Here is an 18541-nt window from a genome sequence, read left to right on the forward strand (position 1 = left end):
GATCGACTCTCGGTTGTTTGTAATTTTCTCTCACAAAATAAATACTCCAAGGCTGTAATTTCTCGTGCTTGGTCTCAACCTTAGACGTGTATTCTGCTGCTGTTGTTTTTGGAAAGTTTCAGAAACGTCTGCTTGGAGATTATTTCAGTGGGAACATGTATGTCAGCAGTTCAGCTTCTTGGATGCACTTGCTTTTATTTTTCGTGTTCAAATAACCCTTAAAAATGGAAAGTACCTAGGCCTCAGTGAGGAAGTCATGTCAAGAATTCGTTTTCCCTTCGCTCTTCTGATTTTTTTTCCTTGCTCTCTTTTCCTGAAAATACGCAGAGAAAATAAAAAGGATCTACACAGACTTTGCGTTGCCAAGAAAAATAACAGGCCTTACTGTTGCCTTCACCCAACTTTGAAACTCTACCTTGTTCATTTCACAGTGGGACAAAGTTGCACTGCAATTAGGTACTCCAGATAAGCCCCACTTGCCTTTTTTTATCATTAAAAAAAAAGTTCTCAGAAATCTATATTTTTGCAACTATTTTTCTAAACCAAGCCGTCTAGGTCACTTGGTCCAGGAAGTAGCTCGGTTTCCCCAGCTGCTGAATAAGACACATCATAGGCTGGGGGACCCCTCCACCTCCATACTGTTGTCAGAGTTTCTCTGACACGAAGGAGACCCCACGGGTCCTCTTTGGGCTCATTGAGGGGTACCTGTTTACAACCCTGTCATGGGGATTCATGAGTTAACTCCTTTCTCCCTCTTTGGACACCTGCTTCCTCAATCTCCTCCCTCCCCAGCTACATTCTTTCCTCCTCGTTGCTTTTAAAAGCAGGATGGTGTGGCTGGCACCAGTATTGGGGTCTGTTTCCATTTTGAACCTTATAAATCAGGCAGGGTGCAGAAGTAACAGGAATTGTTTGGCTGGTCCTCGTTAAGCAGGAGGGGGTCTAGGCTGAATTTCCTCAGTAAAACCTCTGTCAACTTTACAACCCAAACACCTCCGTGGCCACCACGCACTAGGGTAAGAAACAGCCGTCCTCTCCTCCTCTGTCGGCTTGTCTTCTTCCTGCCCTTTATTACTTTGTCTTCATTCTGCCTCCCTGCTACCTTCTTCCTTCCATTCCTCCTTTCTTTCTTGGAGCATGGAAAGAGCAGGTCATGAGCAAGCAAGTTCCCTAAAATCCTGTAACTGGTCACTCATGCCATATTCTAGATAAATATGTTATTTCATTAAGGGAAAGTAGAAAATTAAAACTAGGATCTGGGTGATTAAAACTAGTATCCGGACACCAAAGGCTTGCTTTTTGGTTTTTGTGTGTAACTGTATTAATGAACTTTTCCTTAAACAGGGATTCAGAAATCTGAAAATTAAAATTTTACACTGTTAAAATTCCTCATTGCTCTGCCTCATCCTGTTCAGAGTCAGTTCATTAAGCACCCACTGGGTGCAGAAAGCTGGTAGGAAAAAAACATGAAAAGGCTACTATTGTGGTTAAAAGCACAGAACTTTGGAATGAGCCCAACCTGGTTTCATTCCAGGCCTACAGTTATACGACCTTGGGCTAGTTACTTACCCTCTGGAACTCAATTTCCTTGCCTATAAAATGGGGATAATGGTCCCCATCTTATAGAGTGATTCTGAAGATTAAAAGCATACCTCATGAAAAGAGCTTAGCCAGGTACCTGTAGTGGTAACAGGCATGCCTTCCCCAGTCATGCTCGCATCCTTAGCAGCTTTCCTTCGTTTCACTGTTCTAATAGCATGGATCTATTGGATTGTCTGAAAAAGAGCAGAAACTCTATCTACACCTAGAAGAAAAATACTTGTCAGGAAAAGTTTAACATTTTCTTTCAAACCTCTTTTAGAAAATGTTCCTGTCCTTTTCCAGAACAGTGGAGGAGACTTGGGCGGTCCTCTGATGTCAAGGATACGAGGCAAAGGGAAGGATTAAAACTCAAGGAGAAAGGCCTCTTGCCTAGAAAACATTGCAAACCCCAGTGTAGAGCTGGGTTCAAGATCTGGTTTGGAGGGGTGCTTGTTGGGCAGAGCTATGTAGCCCTGTTCACTCAGCAGCCAGGTGACAAGCTGAAGAGCCAGAGGAACGTGGAGAAGGGAAAGGTTTAGGCAGATCTTAAGTACTTCCTAGCACAGAGCAAGAGCCTCAAGCCCACCCTTCAGCCCATGTGTGAGGAGCCATGGGGGTTGAGAGGCCCAAGACGAGCTCTGACACCAGCCCATGCAGGTAGCCAGAACTCGAGAGACTGCAGAGCTGACACAGCTCTCAGTTGGGCAGCTTAACCCCTCTCTGAGTTTTCATGGTTGACTGTAAGTTTTGGAAAGAGTTGCTGGTTAGATAACTGGTCCAAAAGAGTTAGCACTTTAAATCTAAGTCACCCTCCTGGAAATAATTATGAAAACTGCCACGTGTGCGTGCTTCAGGAAGATGCATCCACTGCCTAGGTCATTGTGACGCTGCCTCCGGGGACCTGAAACTCTGAAGTCTCCCTGCCTGATAGGAGGTTGGCACACCTGCCACGTTGGTCTCATGCTCTTTATAGAGCAGTGAAAAGCACAGACACAAGACCGTGGTTTAGGCTGTGACAGAAGTGTGCACACATTTGCCTCTCTGTGATTTTGATGAATCCTTTAAACACCGTAGCCTAAATGAGGCATGAAAAGTAATATTGTGGAAGAGGAGAAGGAATTAAAATTCTCAGCAGGCAAGAAGAGAGTGGCTGATAGCTGAGATCTGTCATCCAGTGGCTGGAGGAGCAGTGCAATCTGGATCCCAGAGACATGTTCTGGGTGGAGATGCAACACAGTGTCAGGAGTACAGACTTTGTAGAGATGGAGAACACTAGAATTTCAGCACCAGGGGCAGAGAGAAGAACAGGGGCTTTGGATGATATGTGATTTTTTTTTTTTTTTGGTCTGTGTTTGTGTCTGGGGGTACAGAGGTTACAGACAAGCTGAGGAGGGTTGGTTGGTTCCAGGAATCAAAGAATGTTAACAGAGATGTTGGTGATGAGCTGGTATGAGTTGAAATACATCTTTCATGAGGCTTGGAGACTTTAGGGATGTTACTTATTGGTCATAGTAGTCGTATCAGTCGCTCAGTCATGCTAACTCTTTGTAGTCCCATGGACTGTAGCCACCAGTTTTCTTCTGTCCTTGGGATTTTCCAGGCAAGAATATTGGAATGGGTTGTCATGTCCTTCTCCAGGGGATCTTCCCAGATCAGGGAAGGCATCGGCAGGTGGATTCTTTACCACTGCACCACCTGGGGGTGTTAGTAATATCACCTAAATGAGGGATGCAGGTTTCATTCATTATACCTGTGACAGCGCTACGCACCGTGGTCCGTATTAGTGGCATGGCATGCCACGTGGCTTTGGACACCTGGGCTCCTCAAAAACATGGTGAAAACATCTGCCTCCTTTCCAGCATCATTGCTCAACATTCACTGTCCCCAGCCTGGGACATGGCTGCAGGTCTCAGCCTCTCCATCTGCTGGGCTCTCCTGTCCTTGTGGCTATGGATACCCTGGGCAAGGCTCTGCCATTCTTATCATGACATCACCTTCCAGCTCAGAGGAGCAACTTAAAAGCAGCTTATTTTAGATAAGAAATGGAATGTTGTGTTCCTTGGTCTTCCAGCAGTCCAGCCAGGTCCCCTCTTTGGATGTCACCGCCATGGGAGTGTCCCAGGCATTCTCACCACGGCCCTTTCTCTCTCTCTTTCTCACAGCAGAGCGTGGCAGGGGATTGTAGTACCTCTTTGAGTGACTCTGGTGGCTTCTGGGACATTGGCTTTGGACCCTTTGTGACGCAGCATGCCTCGTGGGATGATGGCGATGCAGAGAGGAAAGCAGCCCGAGGTCACACTCGCCTGCCTCCTCTTGGCTGCGGCGGGCTGCTTCGCGGACCTGAGTGAGTGTTTTCCTTGATTTCTCTGAGGCCCCCTGGGAGGAGCACTTTGCCCCTAGTGTCAGAGAGAATCATTTGACAAGGACCCTCTAAAAAGGCCTTCTTCCTCCTGGATTTCTTCCCACTGACCTTCGGGGACATGTTCAATAATATGAGAAATGAGCTCAATTACATCATATTGGTTGTTACTTTGCTGTTTTAATCATTTCAAACATATGCTAGGGAAGAATAAGAGTAATAACTGAACTGCCTTTATTGAGCACTTACTATATGGGGTTACAGCAGGCAGTTTATATGCATTGTGTGTAAGCTTCCCAGCAATGCTGTGAGCAATATTATTAGTCCCATTTTACAGATGAGGAACTGAGACTCCAAAAGGCTAAAGTCACCTGGCTCAGAAGCGGTGGCAGTGGGATCCAGATGCAGGTCTTATTCAAGTTCAAAGCTTGAGCTCTTGTCATCCCACCATACTGCCACTCCAGTCTACCTTCTGGGAACCAGGCCAGGTTGGGGACTGGACCTAAGGTCAGCAGAGTTTCTTCAGAGAAGGGTCAACCCCTCTCTGGATGGCTCAGCTCTGAAAGGCTGCCTGGGAGCTGTGCTTCTGAGCACGTTGTGCTCTCGATTTCTTGGGGGGGGGGGGGGTGTCAGTTCATCACTGCATCCCTGTTCTTCCTCCAGATGAGGTTCCTCAGGTCACTGTCCAGCCTTCTTCCACTGTCCAGAAGCTTGGAGGAACCGTGATCCTGGGCTGCGTGGTGGAGCCCCCCTGGATGAACACCACCTGGCGCCTGAACGGGAGGGAGCTGAACGGCTCGGACGACAGCCTGGGCATCCTCATCACCCGCGGGACCCTCGTCGTCACTGCCCTCAACAACCACACCGTGGGCCGGTACCAGTGTGTGGCCCGGATGCCTGCAGGGGCCGTGGCCAGCGTGCCAGCCACCGTGACACTAGCCAGTGAGTCGCGCTCCTCCGCCCACCTCCTACTCTTTCTCTGTTCCCCATCCCAATCAACACCCACCCTGTTAGCCCTATCCTAAAAGGGGCCTTACCAGCTGACCTTTCTGATCAGACAGTGGTGGCCGCCCAGTTATCTCCAGTGTCTGGGGGACCTTTGTGCTCTCTGGCTAGGGGCCATACCAGGAGTGAGTGTCTTTCCCGAAGGAGCTTGACATGGTTGACCTGTTTCTGTGGGCCCCAGAGCTGGGCCATGCCATGCCTTTCTACTTGGTCACTCTGTGGTCTTAGATGGGGTGGTGCCAGCTCTTTGCTGCCTGCACCCCACCGCCCTCCCCTGCCCACTCCATCCTCACAGCAGTTGCAGGCAGAGCGTGTACAGGGCTACGCATGGTCTGAACAGATACTGCGCATTTCCTCTTGGCCTCCTGCGTCTCTGAGGGGCAGGCCTATTCCAAATGCCTGGAATAGAAACTAGAACATGATGGAAAGGCAACTATGTGATAAAGAGGGAGAGAGGAAGAGATGAGGAGACAGTTCGTCCAGAGAGGATGCCAGGAGAAGTCTGCTTACCACTCTTACAGTAGTTACGACTTGGATATACTGTTGTGCCCAAGCTTAGTGCACACAGTACCTGATTTGCCATGGGAAATGAAACTTGGCCGATTAGAACTCCCGAAGCTACAGAGCAGCCCTGGCACCTGTTCTTATATGCTGAGTCCATGGCCAGGAAACATTTAGCCCTTGAACAATGCAGGGTTAGGGTTGCTGACCCTCTAGACAGCTGAGACTCTGCATATAACTCATAGGGGTCCTCTGCATCTGAGGTCCAACCAACCTCTGGTCATGTGGTACTGTAGTATTTATTATGGGAAGAGACCCATGGCCAAGTGGACCCATGCAGTTCAAACCCTTGCTGTTGAAGGGCCAACAGTATTAAGAATTACTTCCCCTTACCTGCTGGCCCAGTCGGTAAAGAGTCTGCCTGAATGCTGGAGACCCTGGTTAGATCCCTGGGCCAGGAAGATCCTCTGGAGAAGGAAATGGCAACCTACTCCAGTATTATTGCCTGGAGAATCCCATGGACAGAGGAGCCTGGGGGCTACAATCCATGGGGTCACAAAGAGTCGGAAACGACTGAATGACTAACACTTTCACTTTCTCTGCTGGCTGAAGTGTAGGGAACGGGGAACCTTGTTGAGAGTTTGATGGTGTTTGGACTTACTCTTCGAGGTCTCTGTCCCCTCAGCAGTGCCCCTTGTCCCCGTCACCCTGCCTTCATATCACCATCATCGTCTCCCTTGTTGATGTTGTAGTTCTGGGAGGTTGGGGTCCTTATGTTATGGGTCATATCAGAGGCAGGAAACTTATAAAATGCTCCTGAAAGTCAGCTGGGCTCCCTGAAGTGTGAGGCGTGAGTCCTGGGAGGAGAGTGGTGAGAGCTGGGAAAGTAGAAAAGCAGCGGGGGAAAAGGCCCTTCATTGCCCTGGTTTCCAGATGCCTCTGGCCTTCAGTCTGTGGGAGAACAGATAATAAGACAGAGGCTGCCACAGAGTGCCTGTTTTCTTGGGAAGCAGTCTAGCAGCCCTGCCCTCTGCTCTGAGGACGCGGGGAGGAAGGCAGGGGGTCCCCAGCTACCCTCCTGGGGGCAAGGCCAAGGGGGAGCTGCATCTTAGAGCCCCCACACCGTGGGAGCCACTTTTCCTTAGTGGCTGCAGCAGAACTCACTGACCCTCAGCGCCACACCTCTAGACAGCAGGCTTAGAGTTCAGGTTACAGTCAGGGATCAGTGAGGGAGGCAGGCCCTGGGCCCCCAGCTGTGCTGGTGGGTTAGGGGAGGATGCTTCATTCAGGTGAGAAGGTGGGGAGGGATCATCTTGTCATAGCAAGAGGGGCTGAGGTCAGAGCTATGCTTCTTACCATCATACTTCTCTTGTATAATTTTTTAATGATAATTAAAATGACACATAGAAAGTTTAGAATATACAGAAAATGTCTCCTCACCATCCTCGCAGAGCCACCATCGTCATTTTAAAACATACCCTTCTAGCCTGCATCTGTACCCGTATTTTTACAGCACTGAAGATAGTTACTATCTTTAGTGTCTCCCCTTTGACATTGTAGGACAAGCATTTTCCATTGGCCGTATGATCATATTTACATTTTTTGTTGAGTATAAAGTGCATCCAGTAAAGTACACAAAGTGCACTAATCTCAAGTGAACACTTTGATGTGTTTTTTGCATGTACATTCTGTGTAACCACCTCGCCAGCAGGCTCCTAGTTCATCTGTCTTCTGTCACCCACCAGAGCAGAAGCACAGTTGTGCATGGCCCTGGGACATCCCAGAGTGACTCCACTCTAAGGTACTGCACCCTTCTCCTAGTGCTGAGCGAGTAAGTCCCTGCCAGTTGTTCATCTTTACAAGTAAGAGGTGCTTTTTAGCAATGTTTGTGTCTTTGAAGGGAGCCACTGCTCCTCTAGGAGGTTTGGTACCCTGCAGATAGTCAGCCCTTGTCTGTGAAGATCCAGGAGACTCTGTAACTTGGCCCACTCAGGAGCTAGGCTACACCTTTCACTGTTTGGAGGAAGGGAGAGCTGGAGAAGAGAAGATTTATTTTGGAGCACTTCTTCTACTTCAAGGTGAATCTGTGTGAGGAGAAACAATTTATAGCCTTTATTTTTAAAAAATTCCTGGCCCCTCTTTCTCTGGTGCTTGAAGGGATCTGCAGTTGGCAGTGAGGACAAAGGGAAGGGTTTGGTTGCAACCCAAGGAGGCACAGGGAGAGAAGAGGGGGCTTGTGCAGAAGCCGAGGCGAGTCTTGTTTGAAAGCCAAGAGCTATTGGTGTGTCACTTAGACATGAATCAGAAGGGAAATGTTTGGGCCTGACCAGAAGATGGATGGAGAAGTGCTGGAAATGGAGAGCAGGCCCGCAGGGTCTGTATCCTGGGACAGAGGGAGTTGGTGGACTGGAACTACAGCCTCCCAGACTTGGAGGAGGCAGTGACGGGGTGGCGGGAAGGTGGGAGAAAGGGGTGCTGTCTTTGGGTTAATGCCACGGGGGATTTGGCCCAGACTCAGCAGCTAGATTAAGTTTCCGAAAGCACATTCCTGAGCAGAATGGGGGCTGTGTTTTGCCAGTTGGCTGGTGTGCGAGGGAGGCTGAGCCGGAGAAGGGATTACAGGAGGCACGGTCTGCATTCAGAGGTGAGGCTGGGCAGCAGCGTGCTGGCGCGCACACACGCACGCATGCACACCCGCAGTTGGTGTTTTCAGGCTTCCTTCTGCTCCTCTCCGCCGTCCTCTCCTGTGTGCATTCAAATAGTTATCCTCAGACAGAGCACGTGCTGTTTGACCTCCCTGGCAGGACGCTGCCTCCTGTGTCTTAGTGAACTCCCAGAGATCATTGGGGGCTTCCTATGATGGGGGCTAGAACCTGGCTTGAGGATCCAGGGATGTGGAGGAGGCTGCCAACAGAGCTTTCCTGGTCCAGACCACTTTCACTCTGATGCCAGGGGGTGTACTTGAACTCCACCCCTGCCTGGTGGCATCAGGTAAAATGGAACACATGAAGCCTCGGTGGTGCACGCCCACCCTCTCCTCTGAGTGGTCCTGCCCACATGGAGACCTGCTGTCCTTCCTGTTCTCCTCTATGGAGAAGTATTTTTTCCTGTTTCACTTAAGCTTTCCTTGTGGTGAATCTCTCTTGTTGCTAATGCTTCACTTCAGACCATCTTGTCTAATTCTTTTGAAATGTTTTTACTTTGATCTCCTTTCTTCTTCTTGCCTGTCTTTTCATAAGCTTGATACCCAGAGGGCAACCATTCCACATGGCTCTGAGGGTCCCACTCTACGCACCTGAACCAAAAGCAGACGTCGCCCACGGACACCTCATTCCTTGTTCTGGCCCCCAGACGGCCTTAGCGTCATTCTCCACACAGCATAGCAAGTAAACATGACCAGTTCAGAGCCGCATGCCATGGGAAGGCTGTTTCCTGTCCCTTACCATGTCCAGTTATCTACCATTCAGATAAACTCCTACTTTCACTTTTTATCTTCTTCCCTATCTTTTAAATTAATTCTTCCAGCTATCCTATCATCCCCAGATCCTACTGGTACTTGGAAATAGGCAGTAACTGAGGGGATATTCTCTATCTGGGAAGATACATAATTGTCTCTATGACTTGACACTGGCTAATGTGAAGTCTTAAGGTGGTGCTAGTTTAGTTGTGAGCAGATCCATAACCCCTCCGTAAGGTCTTTAAGCCCTAGGGCCAGTCAGAGAGTGATCTTTCTTTGGTATCAGAGATCAGAGGCAAGGCAGCGGACAGAAGAGGTAGGAGTTCCCCTTCGGCAGCTGTCTCCATGACTCTGTGCCTTTGAGGAAAGGTCAGAAGGAGACAGGGGCCCTTTGTTACCATAATTTAACCCAGGAGTGAAATGAAGAGCCAAACTGGTGTAATGGAAAAAACATGAAACTTAAACCCAGGATCTTTTAAGTTTTAACTCTGCCACTGAAGAGTTCATGTAGCTTTGGACAAATCCCTTCATCTCTCGGATGGTCACAACTGTGAAATGAGCTCAGTACTGATTACATCATCTGTCTCATGGTTTTGTTTTTTAGAGACTCAAATGAGAGAATATATGATAGTACTATTTTGAAGCCGGCTTTATTCACTCACCCATATGGTCAACACATATTTGTGGAGCATCCTCTTGGAGGGGGCTCTAGGGCCCGAGCTCGGTGCTGGCCAGCTCCGTTCTGGGAGCAGCCCTTAGGATGACACAGTCCAGGGGGCCAAAGCTTCCATCTCAGCCAGAGCCAAGAGAGAGGACTGGCTTATCAGGGGCAGAGGACAAACCCGTTTCCTGTGAATTTCGTAGCTCTCTCTCCACACATGTTCTCCAGCCCAGATTCCCACCTCCCTGCCACTTTGAGAGCAGCCCACAGTGTCCTGCGTGTATTTTGTCTCTGTGGCCCAAAGAGGTGTCTGTTTATGCCTTTGTTGGTTCACTGATGCATGTAATTGCAACCAGGCAGCATGGGCAGGCTGGGCCAACCCTGGCCCTTGGTGTGGTTAAGTTCCACACACAGAAGCCATGTCTCTTCTTTCTCAGCTCCCTAAACTCTGAGTCCCATCAAACACTTCCTCAAGGTCTTCTATGCTGTGACCCTGAATTAGAACAGGCCACTAAGGCCAGTTGTTGAAATTTTCTTAAAACATTTCTAGCTTCCTTTATCCTTGTTTTTAGTCAGGGTTCTCTAGAGAAGCAGAATCAATCACCATACACACACACACACATATAGACACACACATGTAATTTTAAGGCTTCCCTCATGGCTCAGACGGTAAAGAATCTGCCTGCAATGTAGGAGACCTGGGTTCCATCCCCAGGTTGGGAAGATATGCTGAAGAAGGGAATGGCAACCCACTCCAGTATTCTTGCCTGGAGAATCCCCATGGACAGAGGAACCTGGCAGGCTACAGTCCATGAGGTCACAAAGAGTCAGACATGACTGAGTGACTAAGCATACATGTAATTTTATGGAGAACATATATATAATTATACACACACTCACATGTATGGGGAGAGAGAGAAATAGAGAAAGGAAAAAATAAAGAAAAAGATTTATTTCAAAGGATTGGCCCACATGATTATGGAGGCTGGAAAGTCCAAAATCACTGGGCGAGCCAGCAGGCTGGAGATTCATGCAATCCACTAGGGAACCAGGAAACCAAACATTCTCTAGCCCTGAGTTCAATAGCTTGATGTTTTGCAGGTTGGTGTCCTGAGAAGTAGGGAGTGTTGAGAATTTACAACAGCGCAGTAAGACCTGCTCTGGGCTATTGAGGATCTCTCAGTCTGATGGAGAAGATGGACTGCAGTTCCTGTTAGCCACAAAACAAGTCAGTCAGAGCCATGAGTTGCCTGAGGGACATAAACAGATTTTAATGGGAATTCAGGGGAAGAGTCTTTCATTTCCATTTCAGGGAATTGAGGAAGACTCAAGGTTGAGCCTTGAAGAATGTGTGTGGGACAACCTTTATCTCCAGTGTTTTGAGTCCTCTCATCTTTCTCAGGCCTTCAACTAAGTTCAGCTCTCTACATTGTGTGCTTAGACCTAAGCCCAGTGCTGTTTCTGGGACGGTGCAGATATTTCACAGTGAGTGCGGTCAGATTCTGAAATCAGGATGGGGTAACAGTCACCTGGTGGCTGTATTTCCCTAGGAGAGGAAGGGGTCTGCAGCTGAAAGCTGAGTCTGAAGCTACCCGCCAGACTGAGCGTGAGTCTGCCTCCTTTGCTGGGGGAGCTCTAGACAGCTCCACATGGGGGTGTAGTTGGAAAAGGAGAACTAACTTGAGCTTGAAATGCAGCTGTTTTATGCCCATACATGCTGTGTGCTTTACTTTGCCAGTTGGACAAGAATGAAAGATACTGACTGCTAAGTCGCTTCAGTCACGTCCAACTCTTTGTGACCCATTGAAAGATAGCTTAAATGCCAAAGGTACTAAGCAACTTGAGTACCTAAATAGGAGATGACCTATTTAGGAATACCTTACAGCTTTAGGTCAGAGTCACAGTAACTCTTTTCTGCTTTCTACTAGTACAGGCAGAAATTCACACCTCACAGGAGTCTCCCCTGGTATTCATCTTCAAAGGGCATGGGCAATACGAGTCCCATTGGTCTGGGACAAGCGCTCAGGCAAATGTGTGGTGTGAGCTCAGGGCAGCATGGCAGCAACTTTCTGCCCCACACAGCCAGGGTTCTAGTTCTCTATTTAGCAACAGTCAATATTTACCACACACACAGACACAGAAAGACTCAAAAATTCCATGGTGCGTCTTCTACCAAGGACGTGCTTAGAATTCCCCATTCGTCTCCTCAACCTATCCTTGGCACACTCAGCCGCAGGCTTTAATAAAATCCTAGGTCCATTTTCTAAGCTAAGAGAAAAGGGAAGGACCACACAGTGAGTTAAGCAGGTACAACTATAGATTCAATGAGCCAGAACAGACTTGGAGAAGCCTTTTGCCCAGGAAGATGAGATAAGTGTTGATTAGTTTGCTTGAAATCCCTGGAACTCTAAAGAACATGATGTATGATGGTTCCTTTAAAATGAAAACGAATCAAGAGAGAAAATGAGTTCCTTTGCTCCCCTTTTTTGTGTGTATGTGTCTAAGAGTTTAGGGATTTCCACTCTGATCTTGTTTGTAGACTTTCAACCATTTTTTGGAATCTAGTATTAGTCCCAGGAGCTATAGAACAGTGAGTCTGTCTTGCAAATGGGACAAAATGCTTAAATAAAACACTGTCACTTAACAGTGAAGAAAAAAACGGTTAAGCAAAAGGGGGGAAAACTTACTGAGGTAGAAACAGCATGTTTTTTTTTTTCTGTAGGAAAATTGTGCTTAATTTTTAGTGATGGTGCTCCTTTTCTACTTAAAAACATTTGAAGGAATCATAGAGTAAGACTCAGGCTACAGGGTGACACTTCAGCACACCTCTCAGCCCTGCCTCCTCCTCTAGACGCAGCAAATCTGCCATTTCCTTGGCTCATCTCTCACTTTCCCTGGGTGCTCTGTCTGCCTGTAACAACTTCCTTTTCATTCCCATTCCCATAGAATTCCCACCTCCCTTAGGTTAATAAGTGCAAGTTGCTCAGTTGTGTCTGACTCTTTGTGACCCCATGGACTATATGGTCCATGGAATTCTCCAGGCCAGAATACTGGAGTGGGTAGCTTTTCCCTTCTCCAGGGGATCTTCCCAACCCAGGTCTTCCTCATTGCAGGCAGATTCTTTACCAGCTGAGCCACAAGGGAAGCCCTGGTGGCTCAGACAGTAAAGCGTCTGCCTACAATGCAGGAGACCTGGGTTCAATCCCTGTGTCGGGAAGATCTCCTGGAGAAGGAAATGGCAACCCACTCCAGTACTCTTGCCTGGAAAATCTCACGGATGGAGGAGCCTGGTAGGCTACAGTCCATGGGGTCACAAAGAGTCAGACACAACTGAGCAACTTCACTTTGGGTTAATTCCTTCCTTCTTGGTGATCAACCTTCAACTGTCTTCTCCTCTAGGAATCTTTTGTTGACCCCTCCTTGACTCCCCAGGTCTGGAGTGGGGTCCCCTCTTCCGAGCTCCCTGCCATCCTGTGTTCACTTCTCTAGGCCTCTCCAGCCACCGTCTCTTTGCCCTTCACCTCTGTGATCACCACACCGCGGCACACGCTTGGCCTTCAGTGAATGTCTAGGGAGAGGCAGGCTCCCAGATAAGATATGTTGAAGTCTAGAAGATCAAAAAGAGCATGCAGAAGGCAGACAAAGATTTCTTCACCCGACTGTGGTATAGTAGAAGTTTTGAGGAAGTAAATAAGAAAGGATGAAGCAACACTTGGGATGTAAACAAGCTGAAGATACAAATAGATTTAGGAAGGGTTTAGAAAAATTGATGGATGTCAGAAGCATAAAGCATAAAAGAAATTAAGGTATTGGTGGAAATTCTGCAACCTTTGAAGGCAGACGCCAGTGACTGTGGCTGCAGTCCTACCAGGCGCCTCATAGGATCTGTCAGAGAGGGTGGGCAGATGGCACGGGTAGTCACCACTGCTTTTAGGACTACACAGTTCCCGTGTGTGAGTGGAGGGTGGGGGCAGTGGGAACCACTGTGGACTCCACTGGCCTTAAGACACCGCCCCTACCCCTTCCACCTGGAATTCTGGTTTTTCAGGGACACACTGAAGGGCTCACGTCCATTGTTCCTCTGAACGCCTTGGCTTCGGTCTTCTCTCCTCTTTCTTCCTGTACAGGCCGCCAGCCAGCCAAACACTGTGCCAGGAACCAGTTCTGGCTCTGATGAGTCCAGACCACCGGGGTTCACATTAATTTTCCCATTGCTAAGTTTCTAGTTTATATTTGGTTGATCAGAGAAATATGTGTGATGTGGGTTGCTGGCAAGTAAATCTTTTTTTCCTTCTTCTCTCTCTCCCCAGTGTATTTTTTCAAACCATTTTATTCCTTCATGTAATCCAAAAGAAACTCCCTAGTTCTGCTAGCCAGCCCTACCTCACAGCAGCTCTGGAGTCAGATAAACGGGATGGTCTACAGACGTTGTCTCTTCATCTGGTTGCCAGACTCAGTGGAGAAACGACTCCCATCCTTGACTTATTTTCAAGGATTAATAGCATTTCTCGTACTCGTGTGTCTTTTTTAAAAAAATATTTTTAATTGGTTCAAGCCAAGAAATTCCTGAAGCATTAGGCCAGTTTACTGCAAATCATTGAATGACACTGCAAACTAGGTTCTTTCTATTTTCCTTCTCCTTCCTCTCACACTCCTCTTTTTATGCCCTGTCTCCTGTCGTGCCCACCTCCACTCTTGACTTTGATCTTCTGCCCTCTTCCCTGTGGCTCTTTCATCTCTTCTCCACCCAGAGCTTTTTCCTGCTACTCAAATCTGGGTGCACACCCCACCTTAATTCAAAAGAAAGAAACACACGATTTAACAACTACTGTGCTTGGCATCTGCAAAGGTGTTTTTTTTTTTTTTTTTTTTACCCTCATAGGAACTGTTTTTATTTAAGTAAAAGAGAGCATGCTTTACTTTCATCAGAAAGTGTGTTTGCGAAATTTCATGTCGTGTTTCCATGGCTGTCAGGAGAGCGCTTTGGAGCCAAAATTATTCATGCAATTGAACAGGCAGAAAAAAAAATCCTAAAGAGAGCAAATGTATTTGTCCACTGTTCCAGCCTGCAAAAGGAGAAGTGCTCACTCCACCAGCCCCCCTTCTAAATTGCCTGGAGATCGAGGTAACCTAATCTAGGCTGGCACACTGGTGAAGGTGGCAGGGACTACGCTTAGGGACACTACTCTTGTGAACTGTTATAGCCAGCCTACGTGTTGCTTTGTCTTTTCAATTAAAGCCCCCCATGGTTAGGAACTATGTCTTTATCTTCTTGGTATCTTCTACAAATTCAGCCTGGCTGAGTGAATGAATAGTGAATATGAATAGTCTGGAGGGATGGCATTGTGCCAGATGCCAACTACAGAATATGCTGATTTTGCTCAGCTTTGTGGGCTCCCATTGGGTCTGACTTCAGTGGTCTATGTGCCAGGGGTACGGACTGGTGATAGGCTTAGTCACTCCCCAGAATGCGTGCCTCAGAGGCCTGCCCATCCCGCAGTCAACCCTATTCACTCATCAAGAACAGGCAGTTCCATGTCTAAAGGCAGCACCATCAGGCTCCAGCCTCCACTCCACTTCTGCAGTCCATCACCATGGCTTTCCACTTGTAGAGAATTTTCTTTCAGAGGCTTGATCTGGGGGTTGTGCCAAGCCATGGCTCCTCAGGTGACTTGGAGACCAAGAGTTATGCTGTGATTCTCTCCCCATCCGTGAAGTAGTTCAGGGCAAAGAGCCCACCCAGGGAGGCAGGTGTGGGACCCTTCCCCGGCTCAGACCACCTCCAAGTCCATCCGTAGAGCAGTGGGCCGTGCACTCTTAATTTTACTCACCTTGTACCTTTGCCACCTTTCAAAAGGTGCAGGGCCAGGCCACAGGGTCAGTGTGTCACTGGGCTACTCCATTAGGTGAAATCTTTCTACACTTTGTAACACTGCCTGTAGACGCAGGAAGCCATTACAGGGACAAGTTGAGCCCTGGGAGCAGGAGAGCTGGGAGATGGAACGATCAGTCAGCCCAAACTTGCTGATGGCCACGAGGCTGCCCAGCCGCGCTGGCAGCACTGCCCAGTGAGCCTGATGTGGTGCCCCTGCAATCGGTGGATCGCATCCAAGCTTCAACAGATGAGTGCAGGCTTGTCCTGTGAGCCCTGAGAACAGGCAGGAAGGAAGGGCAAGACTGACCAGACACAAGAAATACCTGGATGGATTAAAAGCCAGAATGTTTGTAATCATTCAGCTGAACTGATGGAGATGGGGATGTTGGTAACTCTAGGCAGCCTCTATCTGAAGGCACTGTCTTACCTGACTTCTTTCTTAAGCAGAATTGCACTTTTAATTTGCACCCTAAGGGAGGATGCTTCCCTGATAGCTCTGCTGGTAAAGAATTCGCCTGTAACGCAGGAGACCCTGGTTTGATTCCTGGGTCAGATAAATCACCTGGAGAAAGGAACAGCTACCCACTCCAGTATTCTAGTATTCTGGCCTGGAGAATTCCATGGACTGTGTAGCCCATGGGGTCACAAAGAGTCAGACACGACTGAATGACTTTCACTTTCAAGGGAGGACTCAGGGAGAAGAGGATCAAATGAGGAAACTCCTTGAAAGTAAAGGTTAGGTTTATTGATTACATGGGGGCATTTTGTGGAGGCACAAGGCACCATGTAATGGGGCATGGAGAGTATATAAGAACTGAAAGATGAGCCTACAATGAAGATCTAACAATTCTGTATTATGAGAATGTAAAAACAAACACTAAATATTGTGATATAATTCATAGATCTACTGAACCTTTTATTCATAAAGGAAAGATCAAGGCTAGAAGGTGGAGAGAAAGAGAAAGTAAGTCAAAAGGGGCTCAAGATAAAACTTGTCAATTTGTAGTTTCACGAATGAGCCTGATGGTGACAGCCACACTCACATGCCTCTAAAAGTTTTTATTTTCCTTCTTTTTTCCCCACGGGCAAGAAGGTAGGAGCCTGATGTATCCTGGGAATGTGAAGAGAAAAGTCAGAGCACATTCCATGATTGTATCCAAACAGATCCCTGTCACCTGTGTATCCGAAGCTCCTATAGAAGTGACTTATCAGAAGATAAAATGTTCCGTTAAGAAATTGAGTGCTTAGAAGGCAGGGAACTGGGCAGGGCTCTATATGGAGCCTAAGATATTCGACTTTCTCAGAAAGCACAAAGTTCTGGGACTAATAAAGAAGGTCTGTAAACTCAAGAGATGGCCCCAAAGACCAGGGCTTCTGACCTGTTGAGAGCTGAGGGACAAGAGTGGGCCTCACGGCATTTGATTAGTGCAGACAAGTTAATAAAATAGCTGGAAGAATACACAGAGAGGATGCAAAAGAAGGGTCTGAGGGAAGGTAAGAGGATTAAAGCTGCAAAAACATTCCTCTAATGGATTTCTCAAACACACCAGCCAACAGGCAAGGGCAGGTGTCCTGTCAAACCATTTCCCCCATGAAACCTGATCCATCATTCTGCAAGGAGACTGGAGGCCTGCTAACCCCATTTGTAACTGAAGGGCCTGCCCCTTATTCCCAGGGAAGTGCTCTGAGCAGCGCAGGGACTCGCCAGGAAACTGGCTTTGCAGACAAAGGGGCCTGGGAACAGGCTGGTTTCCTTCATATGCAGCCAACTAGATCTCTCTGCATCTGCCTCTCATCTGGTGGCTGATTAAGCTGTTATTGATCATGAAGCCTCTGCCCCTCCCTGGCCTCCTTCCTGCCCAAAAAATACTAGAAAAGGGGGTGCTCTGAGTTTCAGATCGCTCATCACTTCATTACTCTGCCTTTGATCCCTTAGTGAAACTCAACTTTTGCTCCACCAGCCAAATTGGGAGCATTTGTCTAGTGAAGCAACAGCTAAAGCTTAAGCTCAGGGTGTGGGGTGGGGGGAGGACAGGGCCCGGGACCCAGCTGCTGCTTGCTTGTTTTGAAGCCAGTAGGCTTGCCTGCCAGTCGGCCCTTGTGGGGAGCTAGAAACCCAGCTGGGGTGTCCTGGGTCCTGCCTGCCTGGGCTGTTGTGCACATGTTGGCATCAGAACAGAAGGGCTGCCCGGCTTACCAGTGCCCAGCTTGTGCCTCCCTCAGTGCACAGCCCACTGTCTCCAACCCAGCAGTGAATCCTTGGAGTGCGCAGAAGGCCCCCAGAGGGGCCTGGGGTGTGTAGCATTTTCCAGTCTTGAGTCAGTGAGGTGTGTACATGGAGGAGAGTGTGCTCTGTGCACAGATAAGTTCTCAGTTACAGGGGGCAGGAGCCCGGGGCTAAGCTGGAAATGGCATTCTGATGCCAGACTCCTTTCAGTTACTCACATCTTTCTTGCAAAATGCTTTGTTAGGCTTAAGTATATTCTTGCTTGAGGCAGATTTTCTTGGAATGAAGTAAAGGAAGAGGGTGAAACAAAAACTCAAAAACTCTTGGTGGAGTAGTTTTAGATTTATTAGAGCGTGCAAGAGACATGCTTCTCTGTGACTGAGGAATTTTCCAGATGCCCCTGGGCTCACATGCTCACAGCTCTCTCTGTGGGGAGTCTCCTGACTTGGCAGGTACCTGTGCTGAGGAGGATTAAGGCTTTTGCATTGCTGAGGTACTTTGCTTATGAAAAGCAGGTAGTAACATCCAGCTAGAACTCCCTGAGCACAGGCTGTCCACCCTTTCCCACAGTCCACCATCCTCCTCGCTGAGAGAAAATGCATCCGCTCACTTGGCTGAGAGGTTCAGCCAGGACTGAGCTATGGATTTTGGGGGGCCCAGTGCAATGTGAAAATATGAGGTCCCTTGGTCAAATGTTATTTAAAATTTCAAGGCAGTGATAGAGCATTAAACCAAGCGTTGGCCTCTTCCAAGTGAGGGGCCAGGCACAGCTGCACAGGTTGCATGCCGACAAAGCTGGCCTTGGGCACCGTCTTCCAAACTGTTCATTCAATAAGGACTCAGTGAACGTGGTGCCTCCTGAAGACTGTGAAGTG

The 18541-nt window shown here is 48.1% G+C and overlaps 1 protein-coding gene across 13 annotated transcripts in view; it reads left to right on the top strand.

Moving 5' to 3' along the window:
- BOC (BOC cell adhesion associated, oncogene regulated) overlaps positions 1-18541 on the top strand; it is a 78212-nt gene that overhangs the window by 36957 nt on the left and 22714 nt on the right. For 9 of the 13 annotated variants that reach the window (XM_070788083.1, XM_019981838.2, XM_019981668.2 and 6 more), the window contains 2 exons: positions 3744-3925; positions 4604-4882. In XM_070788083.1, coding sequence (XP_070644184.1) covers positions 3829-3925; positions 4604-4882 — 376 coding nt within the window. In that variant the 5' untranslated portion in view covers positions 3744-3828. Of the gene's footprint in view, positions 1-3743; positions 3926-4603; positions 4883-18541 lie in introns of those variants that run through there. The other 4 variants (XM_019981752.2, XM_070788071.1, XM_070788058.1 and 1 more) reach the window with 2 other exon arrangements.

This window comes from Bos indicus, chromosome 1, assembly GCF_029378745.1.
Source record: "Bos indicus isolate NIAB-ARS_2022 breed Sahiwal x Tharparkar chromosome 1, NIAB-ARS_B.indTharparkar_mat_pri_1.0, whole genome shotgun sequence".
Taxonomy (NCBI): Eukaryota; Metazoa; Chordata; class Mammalia; order Artiodactyla; family Bovidae; genus Bos; species Bos indicus.